General features: G+C 43.3%; 2 protein-coding genes across 6 annotated transcripts in view; both read left to right on the forward strand.

The window, feature by feature from the left end:
• The window catches only part of RGS7 (regulator of G protein signaling 7), a 143,832-nt gene that overhangs the window by 103,938 nt on the left and 14,908 nt on the right, over positions 1–24,986 (forward strand). For all 5 annotated transcript variants that reach the window (XM_083432227.1, XM_083432229.1, XM_083432230.1 and 2 more), the window contains exons 5-10: positions 9,403–9,509; positions 11,611–11,662; positions 18,015–18,079; positions 20,041–20,117; positions 20,220–20,301; positions 24,530–24,604. In XM_083432227.1, coding sequence (XP_083288353.1) covers positions 9,403–9,509; positions 11,611–11,662; positions 18,015–18,079; positions 20,041–20,117; positions 20,220–20,301; positions 24,530–24,604 — 458 coding nt within the window. The remainder of the gene's footprint in view (positions 1–9,402; positions 9,510–11,610; positions 11,663–18,014; positions 18,080–20,040; positions 20,118–20,219; positions 20,302–24,529; positions 24,605–24,986) is intronic.
• GREM2 (gremlin 2, DAN family BMP antagonist) overlaps positions 1–24,986 on the forward strand; it is a 116,768-nt gene that overhangs the window by 15,894 nt on the left and 75,888 nt on the right. The gene's annotated exons all lie outside the window — the stretch shown is intronic.

Below are 24,986 nucleotides of genomic sequence, written 5' to 3' on the forward strand. Positions count from 1 at the left end.
TCCCACCAGGTTTCAGTGATGCCTATTATGTCATATTTAGTTTGCTGTACCAAGAGCTCAAGCTCATCTTGTTTATTTCCCATGCTTTGTGCATTAGTGTACAGACATTGAAGTCCATTAGTCATTCCCCCGTGTCTCTTATTTAAGGATTTTTTCCTCCCACCACTAGGTCTGCTTGCTGTTTGCTCCATTTGGTCTATGACATTTGGATGATCATCTTCATCAATTAATAGACTCCTACCTTCAGGAGCACTGTCTCCCTCCCCCACATTAGTCAGTTTAAAGCCCTCCTGATGAGGTTTCTTAGTTTTTTGGCAAAAACATTCCTCCCAACCGTTGTGAGGTGCAGCCCATCGCTTGCCAGAAGTCCATCCTCAAGAAACTGCAGTCCGTGATCTAAGAATCCAAACCGTTCCTGTTTACACCATTTGCGAAGCCAGCTGTTTACTTCCACTATTTTCCTCTCTCTCCCTGGGCCACGTCGTTCAACTGGGAGGACAGATGAGATGACGATTTGTGCATTTAATTGCTTCAATTTCCTGCCCAGAGCCTCGTAGTCTCTTTTGATCTTCTGGAGGCTATTGCTTGCAGTGTCATTGGTTTCCACATGAACCAAGAGGAAGGGGTATTTGTCAGTGGGTTTTATGATTCCTTGCAGTCGTTCAGTTACATCTTGGATCTTAGCCCCGGGGAGACAGCACACTTCCCGAGACATCTTGTCAGGCCCACAGATCACTGTTTCTGTTCCCCTCAGTAAGGAATCCCCTATCACCACTACACGCCTTCTCTTAGGTTTGGTCAGGGTTCTTCCGTGAGCGGTCCGTTCCAAGGTCGCCTGCACATTCCCTGAGGACTGACTTTGCTGCTCATCTTCATATACGTGATCGACTGTGATGAGGGAGAGATCCTCAAATGGAGTCTGCTCTTCGTCTTCCATGCTAGGGGAGAGGACCTCAAAGCGATTGTGTATTTCTAGACAATCAGAGCGAACCCTGGGCCTCCTACTTCTTTGAGTCACGTTTCTCCACATATCGGGCTCCTGTGTTGGTGAACTAGCCTCCTTCTCAGGGGGGTCCCCTGTCTCCTCCTTGGTGGAGACGGTGTGCTCTGTTGCTTCCAAGAAGAGCTCCAGCTCTCTAATTCTTTGGAGCGTAGCTACACGTTCCTCCAGTTGCTGGACTTTGTCTTTTAGGAGGGCAATCAACATGCAATTGCTGCACGTAAAGCTGCCTGCAACCTTTGGCAAGATGGCAAACATTGCGCAGGAACCGCAGGCGACTGCAGCTGTTCCCTCCCCCTCCATCTTGAGAATGCGTCGTTGGGCTTGAGACTAGCTCCCCTAAATCTGAAAGATGGTTCAAACTGCGCGCGCCGATAGGCGCGCGCCGCTGCCCTGCAAACACTGATAAGCTCCTCCCACAGCTAATCACCTGCCTCAACAGAAACCCTGCCCCCTCTGACCTTTGACCAGGGAAAGCAGCTAAGCTAATCAGCCACAAGAATCACACACACAAGAAACCCCTTTTGGCTCCTTCTTCAGCCGCTGCCCTGCAAACACTGATAAGCTCCTCCCACAGCTAATCACCTGCCTCAACAGAAACCCTGCCCCCTCTGACCTTTGACCAGGGAAAGCAGCTAATCAGCCACAAGAATCACACACACAAGAAACCCCTTTTGGCTCCTTCTTCAGCCGCTGCCCTGCAAACACTGATAAGCTCCTCCCACAGCTAATCACCTGCCTCAACAGAAACCCTGCCCCCTCTGACCTTTGACCAGGGAAAGCAGCTAAGCTAATCAGCCACAAGAATCACACACACAAGAAACCCCTTTTGGCTCCTTCTTCAGCCGCTGCCCTGCAAACACTGATAAGCTCCTCCCACAGCTAATCACCTGCCTCAACAGAAACCCTGCCCCCTCTGACCTTTGACCAGGGAAAGCAGCTAAGCTAATCAGCCACAAGAATCACACACACAAGAAACCCCTTTTGGCTCCTTCTTCAGCCGCTGCCCTGCAAACACTGATAAGCTCCTCCCACAGCTAATCACCTGCCTCAACAGAAACCCTGCCCCCTCTGACCTTTGACCAGGGAAAGCAGCTAAGCTAATCAGCCACAAGAATCACACACACAAGAAACCCCTTTTGGCTCCTTCTTCAGCCGCTGCCCTGCAAACACTGATAAGCTCCTCCCACAGCTAATCACCTGCCTCAACAGAAACCCTGCCCCCTCTGACCTTTGACCAGGGAAAGCAGCTAAGCTAATCAGCCACAAGAATCACACACACAAGAAACCCCTTTTGGCTCCTTCTTCAGCCGCTGCCCTGCAAACACTGATAAGCTCCTCCCACAGCTAATCACCTGCCTCAACAGAAACCCTGCCCCCTCTGACCTTTGACCAGGGAAAGCAGCTAAGCAGCACTGTCCAGAAGAAATTCACTGAAGAATCTTCACCCGTTTTTAAAAAATAAATAAATTGCAAATTGCTGCAGAAACATGGAGAAATGAATTCAAGATGGGAAAAATGAGAAACTGAGAGAACTGAAATAGACAGATCCTTCCATCCCTATGCATGAAAGCCGCATCACATGTTCATGTTGTTGTTGTTTAGTCATTTAGTCATGTCCGATTCTTCGTGACCCCATGGACCAGAGCATGCCAGGCACTCCTGTCTTTCACTGCCTCCTGCAGTTTGGTCAAACTCATGCTGGTAGTTTCAAGAACACTGTCCAGCCATCTCGTCCTCTGTCGTCCCCTTCTCCTTGTGCCCTCAATCTTTCCCAATATCAGGGGCTTTTCCAGGGATCACTTTGCCTGTGGCAAAGGGGCTTGAATAACTCAGAGAAGCTGTGAGCTATGCCGTGCAGGGCTCCCCAAGATGGATAGGTCGTAGTGGAGAGTTTTGACTAAATGTGATCCACCTGGAGCAGGAACTGGCAAGCCACTCCAGTATCCCTGCCAAGAAAACTCCATGGACAAAGATATGTTCATACTGAATGCCTAAAGATGTGCTTCCTAAGGCAGTGATGGAATAACCAATTCCTAAGGTTCCAGCAGCTGTTTTTACATATTTACCATCTATGCACAGACTTCTGAGATACTGGTGGATGAATGCCATGACCCTTTTATCTGCTGGTACCAGAAGCATCAGCTGTGACATCAACTGTACGGATTGTGGTATTCATCATTTTAAAAATATCATCCCATTAAACTTTCAGTTCTAATTATATGCTAATACTAGTTTTAAAAAAATGTTCTTATGTCAGCTTGTGACAGAACTGGAGCAATGACTGAGAGATTCAAACCTAGGGAGCCTTTGAAAAATATACTATTTTAAGACAGCAATATTCTGGTTCTAAATATCATGGACAATTGCATACTGGCTAGATTTTTTTTAAATTAGATAACTTTAAAGTAACTGTCAACTTTTAACTAAATTTCAAGGAAGATTTCTAGCTCACCTTGAGAAACTCCCTTCCTCAAAGCAAGGCAGAGAGGAGGAAGCCTCTACATCAGCAATAGAAACATTGTCTTGTGTGGTAACATGGGTTGTTGCCAACAAAGTTTCCCTGTTAATGCTAGAGCAAAACCCCTAGAGCAAATTGGAGGGGGCCATGGGAGAAGAAGTTCTGTTATGCTAACAAGATGACTTTGTGGGGTACTAGCTCATGTCTTGCAGAGGTCCAGCGTTCTGCTTTTTTCCATCCTTCTGTGTCCCACATTCCTTTTCCTCAGACTTTCCTTTCCAGTTCATATCCATGATATTCAAAATGGAACCCTGTCCATTTCCACCCCTTCTATATTTCCTAGCTTCCTCTATCTTCTGCCTTCCCATCTAGGATTTCTAGAAGTACCACAGACCTAGAAAGTGCCTAGAAAGAGTTCAGAAACCAAGAGATGAGAAACCAGTACATAACATGTTTACATTTAGCTTATCCCTTTTTAATTTTTTTAGTTTATGTGTGTGTGTGTGTAAATATATAAACAAAACACCTTTCTTTATCAGTTCTATATGTTATGAGTACTATAACTGCCCTAGTGAGTTATTAACAATTTTGCTGTAGTTATGCATTATTTTAAAAGTGACCATCAATTTGCAAGAAGCATCCTCAGCTACAGGGTTAGTGGGCCAAAACTTTCCACTGAAGGAAGGAAAAGAGTCCATTGTGAAAGGGGGCAAAGCTGCCTTCCCTTTTGGGGGCAGAGGGGAGCATTCACTAAATACCCCTGCAACCTCCCTTTGGCTAGTGACAACCATTGGAGTCCCATTTATCCTCATATGGAATGATACCATGTCATGACATAGCTATGTCCTCAGCTAGCATCAGAAAATAAAAATAAGGCCTGATAAGCTGGGAGGGGCAGCAGTGAGTTTCATGCCGCCATGCCCTCTTGGAACCCCAAATGGAGAAAAGGGGCACATTGTCTATGAGCCATAGGATTCAGCAATAATAATGGAGAACACTAGTTTGATAAGGCAGAAGGAACCAGGTGGCAAAAGTAAGGGTCAAGAACACTAACCTTGCTGTGCAGAGGCACACTTCCCTCTGTACTCCAGGAACTCCCAGTTCTCTGTTCTAGTTTTGCCTTAAACAACCAAATTCCACATACACCCTATTAACTGAAACAACCCTGAATAAAGAGTATGTCTGCCATAAACCCGAACTAAAGTTTTGTGATAAATCCCCTAAGCCAGCCATCCTGGCTGCCAATGAAAACTCCGCACACAGCTCCTATGATGTCAGTGTTTCCAGCTGTGATTCCACTCAGCTAGATTAGCTCTGTGGTGGTTTGAGGGAATAGCGAAAACAGAAACACAAGTTTGGTATTGATTTGTCTTCTACAGGCATATTTATGAGTGTTCTTCTAGAGGACCATGGCTTTTAGTAATGGATCATTCTGGTTGTTTTCTTCAAAACACTTTTCAACCCTGGCACTCTTCTTCCATTTTCTTAAATCTCCCCCCCCCCACCCCCCACAATGCCTTTTATTGGCATGTTTGTCCACAGGCACATTTTCTGCAAAATCTCACAGATGAAATATGCATGATTTGCTGAGGCTGGGGTGGATTCTGGCAAGCCACTTTTGTGGCCTCATGAATAATGGTTGTCCATTGCAAGACAGAAGCGGGAACTAAAAATGCACAAAGCAGATATTCCAGATGGGAAAAACTCCCATCAAAGCCAGCCACATAATACACAGCAAGTCAAACTAATAAAAGCCACATATATCTACATGTTGCATTCATACCGGAGGATATTTGTGCCATTTGATAGATGGGAAATACTGAGGAGTCACTTCCAGTAAAGTGGTTAAATACACAGGTGTGTGCAGGACAACTCATTAGAGTATGTATCCAGGGTTTTAATCTGCTTATTTCAATGAAAGAAGACAGGAGGGTGGACAGCAACACAAACAAATATGGACAAGGAAGAGGTAAAGGGGCAAAAAGCTTACAGAACAATGACAAGAAGAGTGGTCAAGGAGACAAAACAGGAGATTTTTTTCCTACAGAGAAAACGACCTGTGCCAAGCTGACCAGAAGCGGGCAGAAGCGGGCAGCACTAAAAGCAGGATGGCTCCTCCTCTGCCTTGCTTGTGTGCCACAAGAGCAGTCCCCCATCCTCACAGCTCTCTCTTCACAAAAGGTGATGAGCAGAGCTCAGATAGAGCCATGAGATAGAGACAGGTGCAGGCAGATGAAAAAAGCTGGAATGGACCTGAAGCTTTTGCCTGCGGAGGAAGAGTTCCTGATCTTTCCTTACTACCACTGCTGGAACCAATCATCCCACTTCTGCTTCTACAGACAGGCAGGGCAGAAGCTACAGATGCATTTTAGAAAAATTCCAGCCTTTTTCTTCTTCCTGTGTCTCTCTCTGTCTGTTTCCTTTGACCCCACCATAATAATAATAATAATAATTTATTATTTATACCCTGCCCATCTGGCTGGGTTTCCCCAGCCACTCTGGGCGGCTTCCAAAAGAATATTAAAATACTGTGATACATCAAACATTAAAAGCTTCCCTAAACAGGGCTGCCTTCAGATGTCTTCTAAAAGTCTGGTAGTTGTTGTTCTCTTTCACATCTGGTGGGAGGGCGTTCCACAGGGAGGGCGCCACTACCGAGAAGGCCCTCTGCCTGGTTCCCTGTAACTTGGCTTCTCGCAGTGAGGGAACCGCCAGAAGGCTCTCGGTGCTGGACCTCAGTGTCCGGGTAGAGCGATGGGGGTGGAGACGCTCCTTCAGGTATACTGGACCGAGGCCGTTTAGGGCTTTAAAGGTCAGCACCAACACTTTGAATTGTGCTCGGAAACGTACTGGGAGCCAATGTAGGTCTTTCAATACCGGTGTTATATGGTCTCGGCGGCTGCTCCCAGTCACCAGTCTGGCCGCTGCATTCTGGATTAGTTGTAGTTTCCGGGTCACCTTCAAAGGTAGCCCCACGTAGAGCGCATTGCAGTAGTCCAAGCGGGAGATAACCAGAGCATGCACCACTCTGGCAAGGCAGTCCGTGGGCAGATAGGGTCTCAGCCTACGTACCAGATGGAGCTGGTACACAGCTGCCCTGGACACGGATTTAACCTGTGCCTCCATGGACAGCTGTGAGTCCAAAATGACTCCCAGGCTGCGCACCTGGTCCTTCAGGGGCACAGTTACCCCATTCAGGACCAGGGAATCCTCCACACCTGCCCGCCTCCTGTCCCCCAGAAACAGTACTTCTGTCTTGTCAGGATTCAATCTCAATCTGTTTGCCACCATCCATCCTCCAACCGCCTCCAGACACTCACACAGGACCGTCACCGCCTTCACTGGTTCTGATTTGAAAGAGAGGTAGAGCTGGGTATCATCCGCATACTGATGAACACCCAGCCCAAACCTCCTGATGATCTCTCCCAGCGGCTGCATATAGATGTTAAAAAGCATGGGGGAGAGGACAGAACCCTGAGGCACCCCACAAGTGAGAGCCCAGGGGTCTGAACACTCATCCCCCACCACAACTTTCTGAACACGGCCCAGGAGGAAGGAGCGGAACCACTGTATGACAGTACCCCCAGCTCCCAGCCCCTCAAGACGGTCCAGAAGGATGTTATGGTCGATGGTATCAAACGCCGCTGAGAGATCCAGCAGAACTAGGAAACAGCTCTCACCTTTGTCCCTAGCCCGCCGGAGATCATCAACCAGTGCGACCAAGGCAGTTTCAGTCCCGTGATGAGGCCTGAATCCCGACTGGAAGGGATCCAAATGGTCCGCTTCTTCCAGGCGTGCCTGGAGTTGTTCAGCCACCACTCGCTCAATCACCTTGCCCAAGAATGGAAGATTTGAGACTGGGCGATAGTTGGCCATCGTGGCCGCATCTAAAGATGTTTTTTTAAGAAGCGGTTTAATAACCGCCTCTTTCAGCGGGTCTGGGAAGACTCCCTCACGGAGGGAAGCATTCACCACCCCACGAAGCCCATCGCCCAGCCCTTCCCAGCTAGCTTTTATAAGCCAGGATAGGCAAGGATCAAGGAGACAGGTGGTTGGTTTCACTCGTCCAAGCAGCCTGTCCACATCCTCGGAGGTAACAGATTGGAATTGATCCCACGCAATTTGACTAGACAGGACTCTAGCACTCTCCCGCCCCGGCCCTGCTCCCACGGTGGCATCGACCTCTTCCCGAATCTGAGCGACTTTATCTGCAAAAAACTTTGCAAAATCATTGCAGGAGATCATGCAGCTCATGTAATGTGATGGGTTTTTTTCTTTTCTCTGTGAACGAAACTTTGAGCCTAAACATGACTGAGCAGAAGATGTATACAGAACTGGATCGATGCCGACAAATGCTTTTTCAACCAGCAAGTAAACAACACCTCCTCAGGCCAACTGCCATATCTCAAAACCATCTTTCCCGACTCGTACAACAACCTCCTTATAAATTTCAATCTTCCATAAATGCTAAGCAAGCAAATTTATGCAGAAAAAGTAGAGCTTGAGAAGCCAAGGGGAAAATGTTTCATTGTCCTATGATAAAAACAAACTGAATTATGTCTCAGTAATGGGAACCACTACCATCTTTGTGCAGTAAAGGTAAATAAATGCCCAATAATCTCACTTACTTGGGTTGTTGGAAGTACACATTAATGAAACATCTGCTCCAGTTTGTCCCTGGCAAATTGAAAGCTTCTATTCATGAAATGCAGATCAAAGGAAATTTCTGACATGTAGCTTTCAGCAGCTATAGTAACTATGAAGCAAATGCTATATTTGTATTTTGGAAGTGGAAGCTATATTTATATTTCTAAAAATCATTATTTAGAATATGTTCCATTATGCTCAGAATATCATTCTGGAATGGCAATTGTAGATTGCTATTCAAGTATTTATTATCTGAATTTCAATATGAAAAGAGTCTGTCCTATCTCCAGTTCCAGGTGTTCCTTATGTAATTTGTTAGTAGGAAATTATATTTAAAAATGACCTTCCAGCCTTATATTAGTTCCCCTTCCTGTATCAGTGGTGTGTATGCTATTCTGCAGAAACAAGTGGGATGCCTGTGGTATATTGGTATAGTAACTGGTTGTGTGCACTCCTTTGTAGTTTATGTACATTGTTTAGGGTGCATGCATAGAAAAGTAACTAATAAATACTTTAAATAAATGACTGATCAATGGTAGGGTGTCCATAACAAGATTCACAAGGGGATGGAATGAGCTGCAGAGAGTTTAGGTGATAGTCAACTAAGTTACACAGATGCAAATCCTGCTGAGATTTCAAGATCACTGGGCCATATGTTGGATTGCTTTGCTTGTGTATGGATGAACATCTTAGTGTGAATATCTATCTATCATCTATCTATCTATCTATCTATCTATCTATCTATCTATCTATCATCATCTATATTTTGGTAGTGGCTGTAAGCAGCCATTGCATTAGCAGCTTAAGGATATTCATGTCTTTGATACAGGAAAATCAGCGGTTGGAACATTTTCTACCAACTTTTCTTATTCTTAACTCCTAAGAAAGTGGTAGCCTTTCTCGTTGCTTTTTTTCTGGGGGGACGCAGGGGTACACATACCCCTAAACATTTTGTGAATCTAAGTTTGGCCTCATGAAGGGGCAGTATTTCAATATGAGAAGGAAAATGAGAGTACCCCTAAACATTTTTTAAAGAAAAAAGCACTGGCCTTACCCATTTGTTTTCTGATAATTGGATGTATGCTGTCTTCATGAGGTCCGATGTTGAGAAAGAAGAGTGCATAATTTCATCTTTTCTTCCTCTTTCTGATTTATATATATTTTCCCAGTCTAAATTGTCACCAGCTGGTGAAAATTCTCTCAGAAGAATAAATGTCCAAACACTTCACCATGAAGTTGTTGTTTTTTTATTTAAAAAAACCGTGTTAATTGCTTTTGTTTCCCTCTGGCACAGTGGAAGCTCTTCATCTGGGAACATTAATGGCAGCCCATGGTTATTTCTTTCCTATCTCAGACCATGTTTTAACGCTGAAAGATGATGGCACCTTTTACCGGTTCCAAGTAAGTATTCCTGCTTTATTTCATTGACTTGATATGTAATAGCAAGGGATTTCTTCATTGTCAATACAGCAGACTTCTGTTCATGATGTGGTCCAGTATCAGCAGCAGCTACTGAAAGGGCATCTCTCCCCCAGCCACATACATAAAACACATGCGTTTGTGCAGAGAGTGGGGGAGAGGTGCCCTGATACAGCTAGTGGCTATAGAAGTGTTGTTGTTGTTGTTTAGTCGTTTAGTCGTGTCCGACTCTTCGTGACCCCATGGACCAGAGCACGCCAGGCACTTCTGTCTTCCACTGCCTCCCACAGTTTGGTCAAACTCATGCTGGTAGCTTCGAGAACACTGTCCAACCATCTCGTCCTCTGTCGTCCCCTTCTCCTTGTGCCCTCCATCTTTCCCAACATCAGGGTCTTTTCCAGGGAGTCTTCTCTTCTCATGAGGTGGCCAAAGTATTGGAGTCTCAGCTTCACGATCTGTCCTTCCAGTGAGCACTCAGGGCTGATTTCCTTAAGAATGGAGAGGTTTGATCTTCTTGCAGTCCATGGAACTCTCAAGAGTCTCCTCCAGCACCATAATTCAAAAGCATCAATTCTTCGGTGATCAGCCTGGCTATAGAAGTAGCCATCTGCAAACACATCCCAAAGGAATAGTGCACAGACAGATCCACATCCAGTTTCTGGCAGTGTTATGTACGGAGCTTTGTTAGAAAAGCATTAACTGGAGTAGTTTAAGAAGGTGGCCAAAGGAAGAGGAGGGATATTTATTGGATTCTTAGGAGAAGGGCAATAGCTCAGTGATAAAGTGTAGTGGTTCTAGGGGTTGCTCCTGCGTAAGCCGGTGCCGACACCTGGCTGGGTTGCCTGAGTGAACCTTTTCTGTCCAGACAGCCACTCACCCGTGGCTGTCTCAATCGCTGGCAGAATCCGTCAGTGGGCGTTTCTTAAACTTCTTCCAGCAAGGATGCTCTTTGACGCCTAGTCTCCTCCTACTCTCTCTGCGCGAAAACCTTCTGCGCAAGGAGGGCGTAGGCAGCGGAGGACCCTTACTCTCCCCGCTGGTCCCCGGCAAGGAGTCATGGGACCGCCTTGTCGATCCCCCCATCTGCCCCCCTTCTCCACTGGTGCTACACTGATGCTCTTCCCCAGACGATGGGCTGCCTCTCCCAATCCCGGGATGCTCTCTGGAATCCCTCTGGAGCTTGCTCTCTCCCTCCGGCACTGATGGCAGTTCCCTGACATAAAGTATTTGCTCTGCATGTAGTCAGTCCTTGGTTCAGTGCTCCACATCTCCAGATATGGATTAGAATCTGATTAGGAATGGATTTAGGCAATAGGAGAAGATATATTATTTAGCTATTATCCTTCCTTGCTCATATGAGTGAGATCAGCAGAGTACCATCCTTTGCAGCTTTAAACTTGAAAGCTAAGGCAAGACTGAATCACCTTCTAGAAACAATGATCCAGGATGCTTTAAGGCAGACTGGATTTTCCTAGTATGACCCCTTCCGCCCCCTCACTAAAAATATTAACCACACATGCATTGCTTTGTGAAGAAGTAAAAGTATTATTTACTTATGTAATCAAGGTCTCAAGCTGCAGTTAAATAGCAAAATGAAGGCAGGTTTATAACTTCTATCTAAGTTACAAAATACAAGAGATTCTGAGTGGCACAAGGCAGAGGTACACGCTGGTTCCTAGCTAGTCACTGCAAAGATGCTCTCAAGCAATCCATTGCATACAGGAAAACTGCAGCAGCCTATAGAGAAGATGGTCTATGCTACTTCCAGAAAGTCAGGTTATACTGTAAATTGGCACCATACTTGCATTGGTTTCTCCTGCAAATAAGAAGTGGTGAGTGTTTTCAGAAAATATAGATAATTGCCCAACTTTATAAGAAACACTTGATTCTATGCACAAAGTTATAACAACAATATTTGGAGTATCAATTTTTCTTTGCTGTATGACATTTAAATATGTTCAGTTGATACTGTTAGCCACTCCCCAGACAGTTAATTTTAGAAGTCAAAGGAAATGTAGTATGCATGTTTATATTTTGTCAGACATAAATTCCTACATTCTTCCATTTTTGTTTTATTTTGCAGACACCCTATTTTTGGCCATCCAATTGTTGGGAGCCGGAAAACACAGATTATGGTCAGTGTGGATCTCTCTTCTCTTTCACTCCGGAGTCTTGCATTGTATGGATGAAAGTCTCATAATCGTCTTTTGCATTTAATCCGTCTTTTTCACTAAACCACTCCTGGCTTTCCTTTCCAAACCCAGGTCAAGAACTGCTAATGCTGAGCTCAAGATTGGCTTTGGTTTACAAAGTTTACTAAGGCAGAGGTCAAATCTGCACACAACATGGGAATACAAAAATAGCATTATTTTTGCCACTTTGTAAATGTGCTGACTCAGAAATTAATTCAAAGGCAGGGTTGGCACCAGATGTAGACATTGTTGGGCACCACCCAAGCCCCACTCCCCAGAAAGGGTCCTACGGCTAATCCCTAGATCAGCCTGGTGCTTTTGCTCCTCCTCTGTCTTGCTGTTACTGCCTGGTCACTGTTCAGCTATCCTGAGCACACAAGCAGCAACAAGAGAGAGGAGGAGATGAAACTGCATTTTCCATCTGCCTTCTGCTCTCCCTTTGGATGGTTGTACAGTTTTGTCCCAGACTGAGATTGCGTAGTGAACTGACAGTGGTGGCAACAGGAAGGAGGAGGTGGACCCACTCAAAGCATCTTGGCCAAGGGTCCTCAGAAGCCCAAAGCTGACACTGTTCACTGTTAGTGAATTTGACATTTGTGTTTGGTTGAAACAACAGCCAGCGTTCAACTTAAGAATGCCCAAAGCTGAGAACTAATTCAGACTAGGTCACAGAGATGTGAATCTGTGCATGACCACCATCCCATGGCCACATTTGCTAATATCTTTCTAACATACATTAGGTGTCAAACAGGCATAGGCAAACTCCGGCCCTCCAGATGTTTGGGACTACAATTCCCATCATCCCTGACCACTGGTCCTGTTAGCTAGGGATGATGGGAATTGTAGTCCCAAACTTCTGGAGGGCCGAAGTTTGCCTATGCCTGGTGTAAAATGTTACTTAGATGTACTTTTATTTCAATCTCTGCCCCCTAAACAAAGCATTAGGTGACCTCTTGTAGTATTCTTGTGAAAGACAGCAAGAGTTTGAGAAGTTAAGTGGTCCATTACATTTCTCTTTGACATAAGGTTACTTTCCTTTTGAAAATTTATGCCATGTATTATGCATGCAGGGCTTAAAAATTAAACTTAACATTAAATTTGAAACACATTCAACACATTTCAAAATGAAGCACCTTATTCATTCCACAAAATGAATATATAAATGTAAATAGGCACTGTCAAAAAACAACAACCCTGGCTATGGACATTTATTGCGTTGTACTGTGCCCAATCTATTATTGTGTTGGATTGTTGCCCCATTGTTCTTTCCTGCTTCACTTATAATTTTCTGGACTATATACATGGCATGAAAGGAGCAAGTGGTTTTGGTTATAGTCTTAAAATTAATACTGCAGAATTGACAAAGTGTGTGCATAGTGACTGAGTGGAAATTTGAAATGTAGATGGAAACAGGGAATCAACGTTTTAAATAAAGAAGTTTGGCTTTGGCGCACTTAAAAATGATATGTTCACCAGGTTGTCAACATTATTTTTGGACGTTAGAAGTTTGTGCTTGCCTATGACCTGGGAGCTTAAATTTAAGGATTATTGAAATTATTCCGTGCCTATCTCAGGTTTGCACAGCTCAGTTGTGAAATGCAAAGTCCTGGGACTGAAGCTCAGCTAAACAAATAGTTTTTCATTGCAAAGCAGGAATAGAAAACCTATGGCCCTCAATAAGTTGTTGAACTCAAAGTCTCATCAGCTGTGTCAGCATAGTCAACAGTGAGGAATGGTGGAAGGTGTAGCTTAGCAATATCTAGAGGCCCACATGTTATCTATCCCTGCCGTAAAGCTAAAGTTGTATTAGCACTTTTGTGCCAGATCACCTTTTCAGAAGGCAGATTATCTCATAGCTTCTGCATCAGATGCAGTCCACCTTGAGGCCCCATCTGCACTATTTAAAGCAGTATCATACCAATCATGGCTTTTCTGAAATAATCCTGGGACCTGTAGTTTGTTAAGAGTGCTGAGTCTTGTTAGGAGACCTCTGTTTACCTCACAGAGCTGCAATTCCCAGAGTGGTTTAACAATCAATCCCTCTTCTCGGGGACTTAAGAGAATGGCAGCTCTGTGAGGTGAAGAGGGCGTCTCCTAACAACATTCACCAATGTGCATACTCAAAACATACACTCGTTCTATATCTGCCCCTGTTTGCCTTCATGAGGGTACCAGATTATTATAGGTCTTGTTCCTGTGCTTTTAATAATAGCAATTGACTCCCTCACTCCATCACTTTATCTCTATGTCAGGAAAAACTTCACCTGCTAAATTCCCAGAGGAGTAGTTGGTCTCTTTCAATAGAGAGTCTCATGACCTTAAAGACCAATTCATGTGTGAGCTTTCATGAACTACCACAGTCCCTTTATTTGATAACTGAAGTGGATTGTAGTTCACAAAGACTTAGGTCATAATAAATCTTTGAAATTCTTGCATAGTTTTAAGTTTGAATGTGCTATAGAATGATGCAGTCTGGTTATTTGTGGTGTGTGGGAAAGAATAGGCCATGTATTTAGAGAGGAATTCATAACACTAGGATAGAATTTCCTTGCCTTTCCAGAATTCACCCCCCCCCCAAGCACATGTTTCAGAATAATCCTCTGGAATATTTCAGAATAATCCTACTTAAAATGTAAGGAACAATTCTCACCAAGTATTCAAACTGCTGTAGTAACACTTTTGCTATCGTGGTTTATATGCTTGGTGAGAAGTGCTATTTAAAACATTCCCCCAAAGAAGTTTATCCCAAGATGCATCAGGCTTGTTATTAAGCCCCGTCCCCCGCCCCCGCCTCCAAGCAGCTAGAGTTTGGTTTTGGTTTTCTTCTGGCTAGTGATTTTCTGGTCAGTAGCCATTTTAGAACATTGAGAATGTGAAACAGTGGTATTGAATATCAATGCTGTGTGCACATTTGCATGAAGACTTGGTTTTCAAAGTGAGAGGTGTAGTGTTTGCCTGCTGGCTTGGGCATAAACACAGATAGCTGTAACCAGGAGGAGATATCTTCTGACCATACAATGTACATTTGAAGCTTCCTTGGTGTTTTGTTTTAATAACATGAAATATAAATATATTATATTAAATAAATGACATTTTAAACGCTTGTCAGATAGACAAAAAAGTTAGTAAATTATTTCCCATTTACTTAATAATAATAATAATAATAATAATAATAGAAATATTTTTAGGCTGCTTTACTTGGCAAAAGCAGAACAAAAATACAAACAGCGCAAAGTTTTAAAAATACAAACTGTAAAACTTAACAGCTACTTAAAACTTCAAAAGTCGGTGCTGTTTAAGTGCAGTTTAGCTGAGTCAGTTGTTGCAACAGAGCTAAATATATGGAAATCTGTGGGTTTCCTACTAAATAAAAGTATGCAAAGTATAATTAGTCCACTTGCTTGTTTCTAGTTTGAAACCTCATAATTATCTGGTCTCTCCTGACCAAAAAGAAAAACAAAAACATATGGGATTTCCAGTGAGGTACAATTAAGCTGCTGACAGAGGAGGCATGAGGAACCTTAAACATTTCCAAATAAAAACCTGAAAGGGGACTGTTATATTGGAGCAAATTTGTAATCTGCTGCTAGGAAAGGAAGGACCAAGAATCTCCCTTGCATATGGTCATGTGGAGGGATTCCCCTTAACAGAGAAATTTATAATCCACTGCAACATAACCCTGTGTGATCATTTTAATGGGGTGCCCCAATGTAGCATGTACATTACCCATACAGGAGGAATCTAGAATACACAGAACAGCTGCTGTGTGAGAGAGCACCTTCAAAGCAATCTACCATGCATGGAGGGAAATAGGTGAATCCTGCTTGTCCGTTAAATGAGCTAACCCAGTCTACTTGTGCAAAAAGGGGGCAGATCAGGGGGAGCCAAATGTGCCTCCACTTGTTTATGTTCAGGTATTGCCCTCACTCCTGCATCCATCCATTCCTCAGTGTAGAAAAAAATGTATACCTGCGCACCACACCTTGGGGCCATGCATTACTTATTTAAATTCCCAAATAAATTATTATCGCAAAGAAAATGATGACATTTGTATTGGCTTTCTCTTTCCACTGAACACACACACACACACACACACACACACTGTGGGCGCAGTCCTTTGATGCAGCCCATATGTGCTGGCTGCTTTTCAAAATTAAAACATCATCTGGCACTTAAGGAGAATCCATTTATTTTTATTCCAGTGAGCACGGAACCCCCTTGAGCGTTTTGAATGAGGTTTTGAGAATAAGGGACCTACCATTCTGCTTCCACCAGAATCAAAGGAAGCGGATTCTGCTTGCGATCTGGATAACATTTTGATTTTGAAAACCTATAAACACAACGGGGCTGTATCAGAGGACTGCAGTGGCATGAGAAAACAAGAAGAGCCCTGAATGGCCAGGCCAAAGACTCATCCAGTCCAGTAGCCTGTTCTCACAAATGCCTACAGGAAACCCACAAACAGGGCATGGATATGAATGCCTAATAACAATAACAATAACAATATTTGTATGCCGCCCATCTGACTGAGTTGCCCCAGCTGCTCTGGGCTGCTTTGTGATTCCCAACAACTGGTATACTGAGGTATATGGCCTTCATCACTGCAGGTAGTGTGTGCTGAAAGGAAATGAGAAGGCAAACATTACCACGCTGATATTATTATTTTCCCTGGTACTTAAATCAGTGCTTTTGCTGGTGGTACATGCCGGTACACAGTACCAGCACCTTCACCCCCACAAATCAGAGCCTTGTGCCTCCTTCCCAAAGCCTAGGAAGCTTCTGCCCAGCTTCAGGAGGGACGCGTGCTACTGCGGCAGGGTCTGAGAGCCCTCCTGCCTCCTTCCCCAACTGCTTTCTGGCTTAGGGAAGTAGGCAGGAGGACTGTAAGAGTCTCGTGTTTCCTTCCCAAAGCCCAGGAAGCTGAACGCAGAGCAACGGAAGGCAAATTTGTGTGCAGAAAAGAGGCAAGGAGGGTGATTTGGGGTGAACCCTTCCCCCCTTTTTCTGTCCCAGATTCTGTTCATCTTGCAAGGGCATGAGATGCTCCTAACAGACTCAAGGGGGACATCTTGGTGCCCATTTGGAGGAGATCAGCAGGAGGACCACAAGGCTGGGATCAGCCTGCACAGAACGTCCTCAAAAGGATACCTTGTTTCTTCTACCCACAAGTGCCTTTTGGCAATCCTCTGTGCCAAACGGCACCTTCCTTGGCTGGACTGCTCCGACAGCCAAGCAGGAGTCTTTTGCTCCTCTTGTGAAATCTCTCCACAGTTAAAACCCCACTCAAGGCGGCATACAGCAGGGAAAGATTTGTGCCATGTTCATTGTAAGATCTGAGAAGAGGCCCTACATATGCAGCTGCTTAGAGGTTAGGCATCCACGATCTCGCTCCCTGCTTCACATGCCCATTTAACTACTGAAAGGGGCTGTGGTCTGGATAGCACATGGACCAATATATTTTGAATGCTTTGACCCTGCCTGAAGGTCACTTGGCACTTTTACGTTCACTGGTGTATATCCCAAACGGAGAACTGTAAAACAGATGGACTCTCTTATTCATTTAGAGGCCCTTAACCGTTTGGAGGAATTTGTGACACCAAAAGGATGTGCTATGAAGGGATGCGGGCTGAAGATTAGTTCGTTTCAAGTACTTGCATTTATTATGCTATCACAAGGAATTCATTATTTCTTTCACTTACAATGAAGGTGGCTAAGGTGTGGTAAATGTGTTAGCTTTTCTCTCTCCCTTTCAGATATGGTGCTCCAACATAATTAATAACTCCACAGTGCCAATCCAGGCCATAGTTTCCATTGTTCAGGAGAGGGGCATTTTCTCTTGATTAAATGGCAGAAAGCAAAGTCAATAAAAATAATTAAAATTCTAAAAACTTCTCAGTCATTTACTCTCATCATAATCATGCACAGCCGTAGAAATCACTGAATCATGACTTTTGACATCCACTATATCTTAGGTGGAATCTACACACATATAAAAACCGTTCTGAAAAAGCGTTTTTAAAAATACATTGGATACATAAGGCTCACCATCAACATCTAGTGTCACATTGTATACTGCACTTCAAACACACTTAAAACATTTTATTTGCAGCTGTATAGTTGAGTCCTTAGTGAAAAATAGCCCTGTTTGGATAAACCCTAACCTTTGAAATGAAACATAGGATGGAGACACAATGCTCAGGAACCTCTGGTTGAATGGAAAGCATATTAAGCCTTTAGATCTTGATGTCTGGGGTTTTAGATAGCAAGAAATGATTGATTATTTTTTGTGTTCCAGCGGTTTACCTCTGCAAGCGAACAATGCAAAACAAAGCACGGCTTGAGCTAGCAGACTATGAAGCAGTAAGTACCTGGGGCCTTTCCTGGAACTGTCAGATAAATGAGACTCTGAATCTTGGTAGTGTGTGCAGGGAACAAGACAACACAGCACTGTTATTGTTATTGATTTTTTTACCCGCTCCTACAAAATACAGGTTCAGGAACTGTAACCCACATACAGGTACTTCAGTGGTACTTTAGTGTTTTGAAAATCTTGCAGAGAACTGCAAAATCTGCAGCATTACATTAGAGATAGGAGTGTGACAAAAACAGAGATGGTTTAATTTGAGCTTCCACAGAGTTGTTATGGTCTAGGTCTCTTAGCGGCTGCAAGTTCAGCAACATACAAGGCTTTCAGTTGTACATGCAGTAGATCCCCAGGCTGGTCTGTGTTGATCCTGAATCAAAAAGCTGCATCACAAGACAGAATTAGGTTCACTTAAAGTATTGTTTAAAGTGGAGGGTGAATTGGTTTGTAGGTACACAGGTTGGAAAGCTGATGTACACATTGGCTTAATGCCAACCTGTATATGAGCTGGGGGTGAAAAATGCACCTTACTTGAAACAATACATAATTGTGTGTTTTTTTCTATGTAAATATTCACTGCTCATATTTTTATAAAATTATATTCATCATATAATTATTTTTTTAAAAGTATCCTCACTACAGACAGTATTTTTTTTTTATTATTACTATTATGCAAAGCAAAATACTAAAAGGACCCTTTCTTAGTACAGTGGAACCTCGGTTTTTGAATGTAATCCATTTCGGAAGACCGTTTGACTTCCAAAACATTTGAAAACTGATAATCAAAGGGCTGTCAGCAATTTCAATGGGGGAAAAAGAGAAATGCACCTGGGAAGCTGTTCGAGTTCCGAAAATTGTTTAAAAATTGAAGCATTCACTTCAGGGTTTTCGGTGTTCAGCTTCTGAAATGTTCGGCAGCTGAGACATTTGAAAACCGAGGTTCCACCGTATTCTCCTGTGAGAGCAACTACACTTCAGGCTAGATTTTTAATACCATTTCACAGACAGATTCCTTTTCATTAGCCCCAATATGAAAGCTCATAGGAGGCTTGCAGCACAATCCTATGCATGTTTTACTCAGAAGTAAGCGCCACCATGTTAAGTAGCGCTTACTTTTCAGTAATTGTGTGTAGGATTGCTGCTAACGTGTACAGGCCCAATTCTACTTTCAGCTCCAGGAGAAGAGCCTGCTTGTAGCTACAGCTGTATCCTGAACATCTCAGGCTCACCTTCTGCACTACACTTTTAATTTTACAAGTTCCCCCAGCAGTTATGCCTTCATCTAAACATGTAAGGCTCATTTATCTACAATTTACTTCTGAAACAGGACAGAAGTGCTGAGTCTTTCTTGGAAATAGATCAGCATATGAATTTCAACATTTATTTATGTCACAACTTTTAGATGTAGGGCTGACCTATGGGGAAAAGCCACCTAGAAACTTGTCTTGTGACCCAGCTATCCATTGTCAGCATGGAGGCTGCAGTGTACATTGAGAGCTTTCCCATCCAGTTCTGTGGAAGTGAAAGCTCTGGCCTGCAAAGCAATGCCAGCGGAATGGAGAACATAAGAGTCAAAGGCCCTTGATATTGCATCTTACCCCATTAACAGGAAATCCTGTAAAATCAGAGGGGAATTAGGATATTTCGGATGTGTAAACAAGGACGAAAACTGCTCAGATAAATTTATCTTAGGAACATTTCATGCTCCCCAAAGATCTCTCCCCAGGATCTTTCTCCTACAGTCATTACAAGAGGCATCTAAAAAGAATCGCACACACCTATCACCGCCAGTATATCCACAGTAGTTTGCACACAACACGGCAGGAACTCACAGAGTGGATGAGTGACAATGTCTCAGCTAGAGCCGGCTGCCCTGTGGAACAGTCCGCCTGAAAATCCTATAGAAAGTCTTTAAAAGGCTACCCGAGGAACTTGCTAATATGTGGTATGTTTTCAGGAGAGCTTGGCCAGGTTACAGCGAGCATTTGCACGGAAATGGGAGTTTATTTTTATGCAAGCAGAAGCACAAGCAAAGTGAGTTCCACTGACGTTTTGTTGCTGGATTTGTCACCCACCATCTTAAGAGGTATTTCAATTTACATTCTTTGTGTTACATATCTACCTCACCATCAACAGAGTGGACAAGAAAAGGGACAAGATAGAGAGGAAAATCCTCGATAGCCAAGAGAGAGCATTTTGGGATGTACACCGGCCAGTGGTATGTAAACAAATGGATCCTTGTAAGGTGGAGAATCAGCATCTGTCTAGGATTTGGAGGAATATTATTTCTTCCTTGTTTATTTGTTTTTTGCTGACTTTGCTACTTCAGACATTATACCTTTTGCTTAGCGAGCTGCTTGATCTACTCTCACATACTCATTCTTATGCACAAACATGGCATGTTATTGGTGAGCTGCGAGGTCTCACTTTCCAGCTGGTAAGAACTTCTGAGTGTAAAAATATGTCCATGAGATTATAGATGGTTTGTTAGGTCATGAATCACAGCGTCCTGTTTTACTCTTTAAATTTCCTCACAACTGGGGTCAGCAAAAAAAATTATAGCATCTAAAGCAGCCAGGAATCTATCAGTTTCCAGTATAAAAATTACATTTTCACTTTTGTGGATATATGATTTAGCTGAGGAAAACAATATTTGTGGAAATTGCCTGGGCTGTTTTTCACATCCCTGTTCCTAACTCAAATTTAGAATATTTTCACACTGCCCTTTACCAAGGAACAATGGGCATTTACAGAGGGACTTTATATCTTCATGGATATAAAGTTAAATGACTATGCTTGTGAACATTTAAGTTTTTGTAACGTTTCGTTTTATAAAAATCTCCATGTCATTGAATATTTTGATGAGAAGAATTTGTTTGGGGTGCATAAAGAGAAGTACATGAAGCAGGAAGCTGCCACAGATGGTGAGTGGAGTTTATGAGAGCATCAGAACAGAGCAGTGTTTTCTGAGCAGTGTTTTCTGAGCAGAACAGAGCAGTGAACAGAGCCCAAAGTGACACTGGTTTGTTATCTCTAACCTGCCTCACAGGATAAATAAAACAATTGTGATGCATTGGGAGTGCTTGAAGGTGCTATCTTAGTGAACAATAATGAGCCCCATGCTTTTAAGTGCATGCAGGAAAATCAAATCTGTATGGCATGGAGGAAAGGTATAAAGGCCTTGATCTTTAATGATGCTGGACATGGCAAGAACTGGAATCATTTCATGAGAATTTGCATCAGGAATAAGATGCGCATCAACAATAAGGTGTGGAGATTCATGGTTTAAGGGTCAGACAGTTTGCCTGTGCCCATTTTGGCAAGTTCAAAACCTTGTGTAAGTGGAAGCTGTGCTCCTGAGATGCCCCCTTTGCTCACATACAGCAACCAGGCCCCAGCCAAGGTCTGCTTTTTGTTTTACACAGGTCACGCAGTAAAGAAAATCCATGAAAGGGTAGATCAGAAGGATTTAAAACCACACTGCTGTATAATGTCCCTGCGAACAAGCACATGATCTTCAGGAATCATCTGAGCTAGCATGCCGAACGCACGTTTTAGCACATTATCTCCAAAAATGTCTCAAATCCATTTTAAGAACAGCAGTACAAATTTAGCTTGTTTCTAGAACATATATAAAGGGTACATTCATGCTAGTGAATAGAAATTTGATATAAAAATCAAAAAGAAGGCTCCAGAAGGTATGCCTTGTTTGAGGTATGCCTTTGACTGGGTGAACATGAAATAGAAGTTAATATAGGTTTAGAGATTTTACAGGCCATTTTATGACATTTTTCAATTCTAACAGGTTTTTAATTTTATTAGCAGTAATGAAACATCAAGTCAACTTAGTTTATCCACAGCATCTGTTTCCCACAATTTGTATTCATCTTGCAAGACTGGCAAGCCCAATTAGAATGAGTGAGATGGCAGCAGTCCAGGAAGATGTGCTAATCCCAATAAAGTTTGTCCCCATAAAAGTAATTTACAGTGCAGTTAAATAGCTAAAACCATGCATTAACCCTTATTTTCCAAAACACTACACTCTTTTAACATGGCTGCTTTCTGTGATGGCAAACAGAGTGAATCACAGAATGTCAGGTATCTTGATTTCTGCATATCCTGGGTAAATGTCAGTTATATGTCAGTTATATGTTGTTGGTTTCAACAACAAAGGAAAGGTGGGCTATAAGTCAAACAAACAAACAAACAAACAAACAAACACTGCTTCAAGAAACAAAATTATTGGGTTGTCCTTGTTCTTGTTTTTATTAGGTATTTTTTATTGTGATTTTATCTTGTGAACTGCCCTGAGACCTGTGGACGGTATAATAACAAACAAACAATTTGTTGAAGGAGATTGACAAAGTCAAATAGACATGGGTCAACCATTAATTGACCATTTTGTTCTGATGATGGAAGAATTATTGGATTATGTTATATTGGGGGTTCAAATGCTTTTAAGAAAGAAGGGATGACTTCAAAGCAGAACAGGCTGCTTTCATGTCATTTCATGTCAGCTTTCTCACATTGATCAAGTTCGCTCTATTTAACTTCCCATGCAAGTTTTACCAAAAAAGGCCAATGTTACCAAGAAGAAGTGTGGGGGTGGGCGGCGGGAGGACTGTCTTCTGAAGTTCTTGGAAGACAGAGAGTGTCCAAAGTTCCTTTGAGGACACTTCCTAATCTAGCTAAGCAGTCCCTCCATCTGGATGGTGAAAAAGCATGAATGTCCCTGCTCTCCCACCACATTTAAAGTCTGACAGAGCTAAAAAGTGTGGATGATCTGTATGGTCCTGACTCCCAAACCCACAGTCTTGAAAGAATATTGCTTGAATCATCTGTAGATATGGCTGCATTGCATGTTACATCTGAGGTGAGAGGATCTTCATCTTTGATAGCTCAGCGGTGAAACACATCCTTTACATATAAAGGGTTCCAGATTAAATCATTGTCTCTCTGTATTAGCCTTTGGCCAACCTGATGTCTTTAGACTACAGTTCCCATCTGCACCAGCTGGGTTTGAAGGGAGTAGTACGCCTAAACAGCTGGAGAGCACCAGGTTGGTGAAGGCTGCAATAGATTGAAGAACCTTGGGTAGTCAGGCAGGAAAAGATCAGGGAAGGCAGTGATATATAAAGGTAAAGGTACCCCTGCCCGTACGGGCCAGTCGTGTCCGACTCTAGGGTTGTGTGCCCATCTCACTTAAGAGGCCGGGGGCCAGCGCTGTCCGGAGACAATTCCAGGTGACGTGGCCAGCGTGACGAAGCTGCTCTGGTGAGCCAGCACCAGCGCAGCACACAGAAACGCCGTTTAGAGTTACTTTCATTTTAGAAATAGCTTCCCGCTATAAAGCGGTACCTATTTATCTACTTGCACTTGATGGTGCTTTCGAACTGCTAGGTGGGCAGGAGCTGGGACCGAACGACGGGAGCTCACCCCGCTGTGGGGATTCGAACCGCCGACCGTACGATCGGCAAGCCGTAGGCGCTGAGGTTTTACCCACAGTGCCACCCTTGTCCCTAGTGATATATACCAAGGCCCATTATTAACAAAACTAGCATGGTGTGCTTAAAGAAGAAATGCAGAAGGAAGACCAGCTGGTTTTAATTGCCCCTTAACACTTAACTATTATGGTAAAGGAGGGACGCGGGTGGCGCTGTGGGTTAAAGCCTCAGCGCCTAGGGCTTGCCGATCGAAAGGTCGGCGGTTCGAATCCCCGTGACGGGGTGCGCTCCCGTTGTTCGGTCCCAGCGCCTGCCAACCTAGCAGTTCGAAAGCACTCCCGGGTGCAAGTAGATAAATAGGGACCGCTTACTAGCGGGAAGGTAAACGGCGTTTCCGTGTGCGGCTCTGGCTCGCCAGAGCAGCGATGTCACGCTGGCCACGTGACCCGGAAGTGTCTTCGGACAGCGCTGGCCCCCGGCCTCTTTGAGTGAGATGGGCGCACAACCCTAGAGTCTGTCAAGACTGGCCCGTACGGGCAGGGGTACCTTTACCTTTACCTTTTATTATGGTAAAGGAGGCACTAGCTTAAAATAAGAAAGTGCCCAGGCTATTTAATTGTCCCACAATGTATCTCAATTAGTATGGGAGATTTTCCTGTGAAAGATCAGCAATTGCAACTAGAAGGATTTATTATTCTTATTCTTATTCATGGTTAGAGGTTGAGCCAAGAATGATTGGCTGGTGTGTGTGTGTTTTCACAATTTGATTATAGTGCTTAGCTAATAAATCTTAACTTATTGTCCTACAGTGTAAGTAATTCTTTCAAAAAAAATGATATATCAGATTTCTAGAATCTAGTCAGCCCGAGCGACAGCAGTGGTTAATTTGGACTGGGGCAGTGAGCTGATGAATGAAGCCAACCTTCCTTAACGCAAATCCAAATTAATTAGCTATATATGAAGCCATCACATTTACATATTGATTTTGTTTTGTTTTTTTAGCCTGGATGTGTAAATACTACTGAAGTGGATATTAAAAAGTCTTCTAGAATGAAAAATCCTCACAAAACAAGAAAGGTATGTCCTAGTCTCTGGTTACCATTTACCATTTTTTCCTTTCCTTATAATGAAAAAAACTCATTTTAATATTTCTGGGCATATATAGTGCCAAGAAGCTATTTCCAAAATGAAAGTAACTCTAAACTCTTATTTTAACAAAATAGCAAGGATTCTTATGGCATGATTCTTTCCCCTGGATTTCTGTTATGGCATGAAAAGTATGGTTTTGCCCATCCACGTGAGATGTAATAAATATCTGCTAGGTGCAGATAATAGTTTAGCCAACTGAACCCCTTTAACTGTAATATAGAGCAAATACTTGCCCCAGATGTTCAAAGTGGTAAACATATACTGTCCTACTCTCACTAAGAGCAGCTGTAGTGGTGTGGTTTTGAGCATG

Source organism: Podarcis tiliguerta (genome assembly GCF_965153285.1).
Source record: "Podarcis tiliguerta genome assembly, chromosome: 3".
Classification (NCBI taxonomy): domain Eukaryota; kingdom Metazoa; phylum Chordata; class Lepidosauria; order Squamata; family Lacertidae; genus Podarcis; species Podarcis tiliguerta.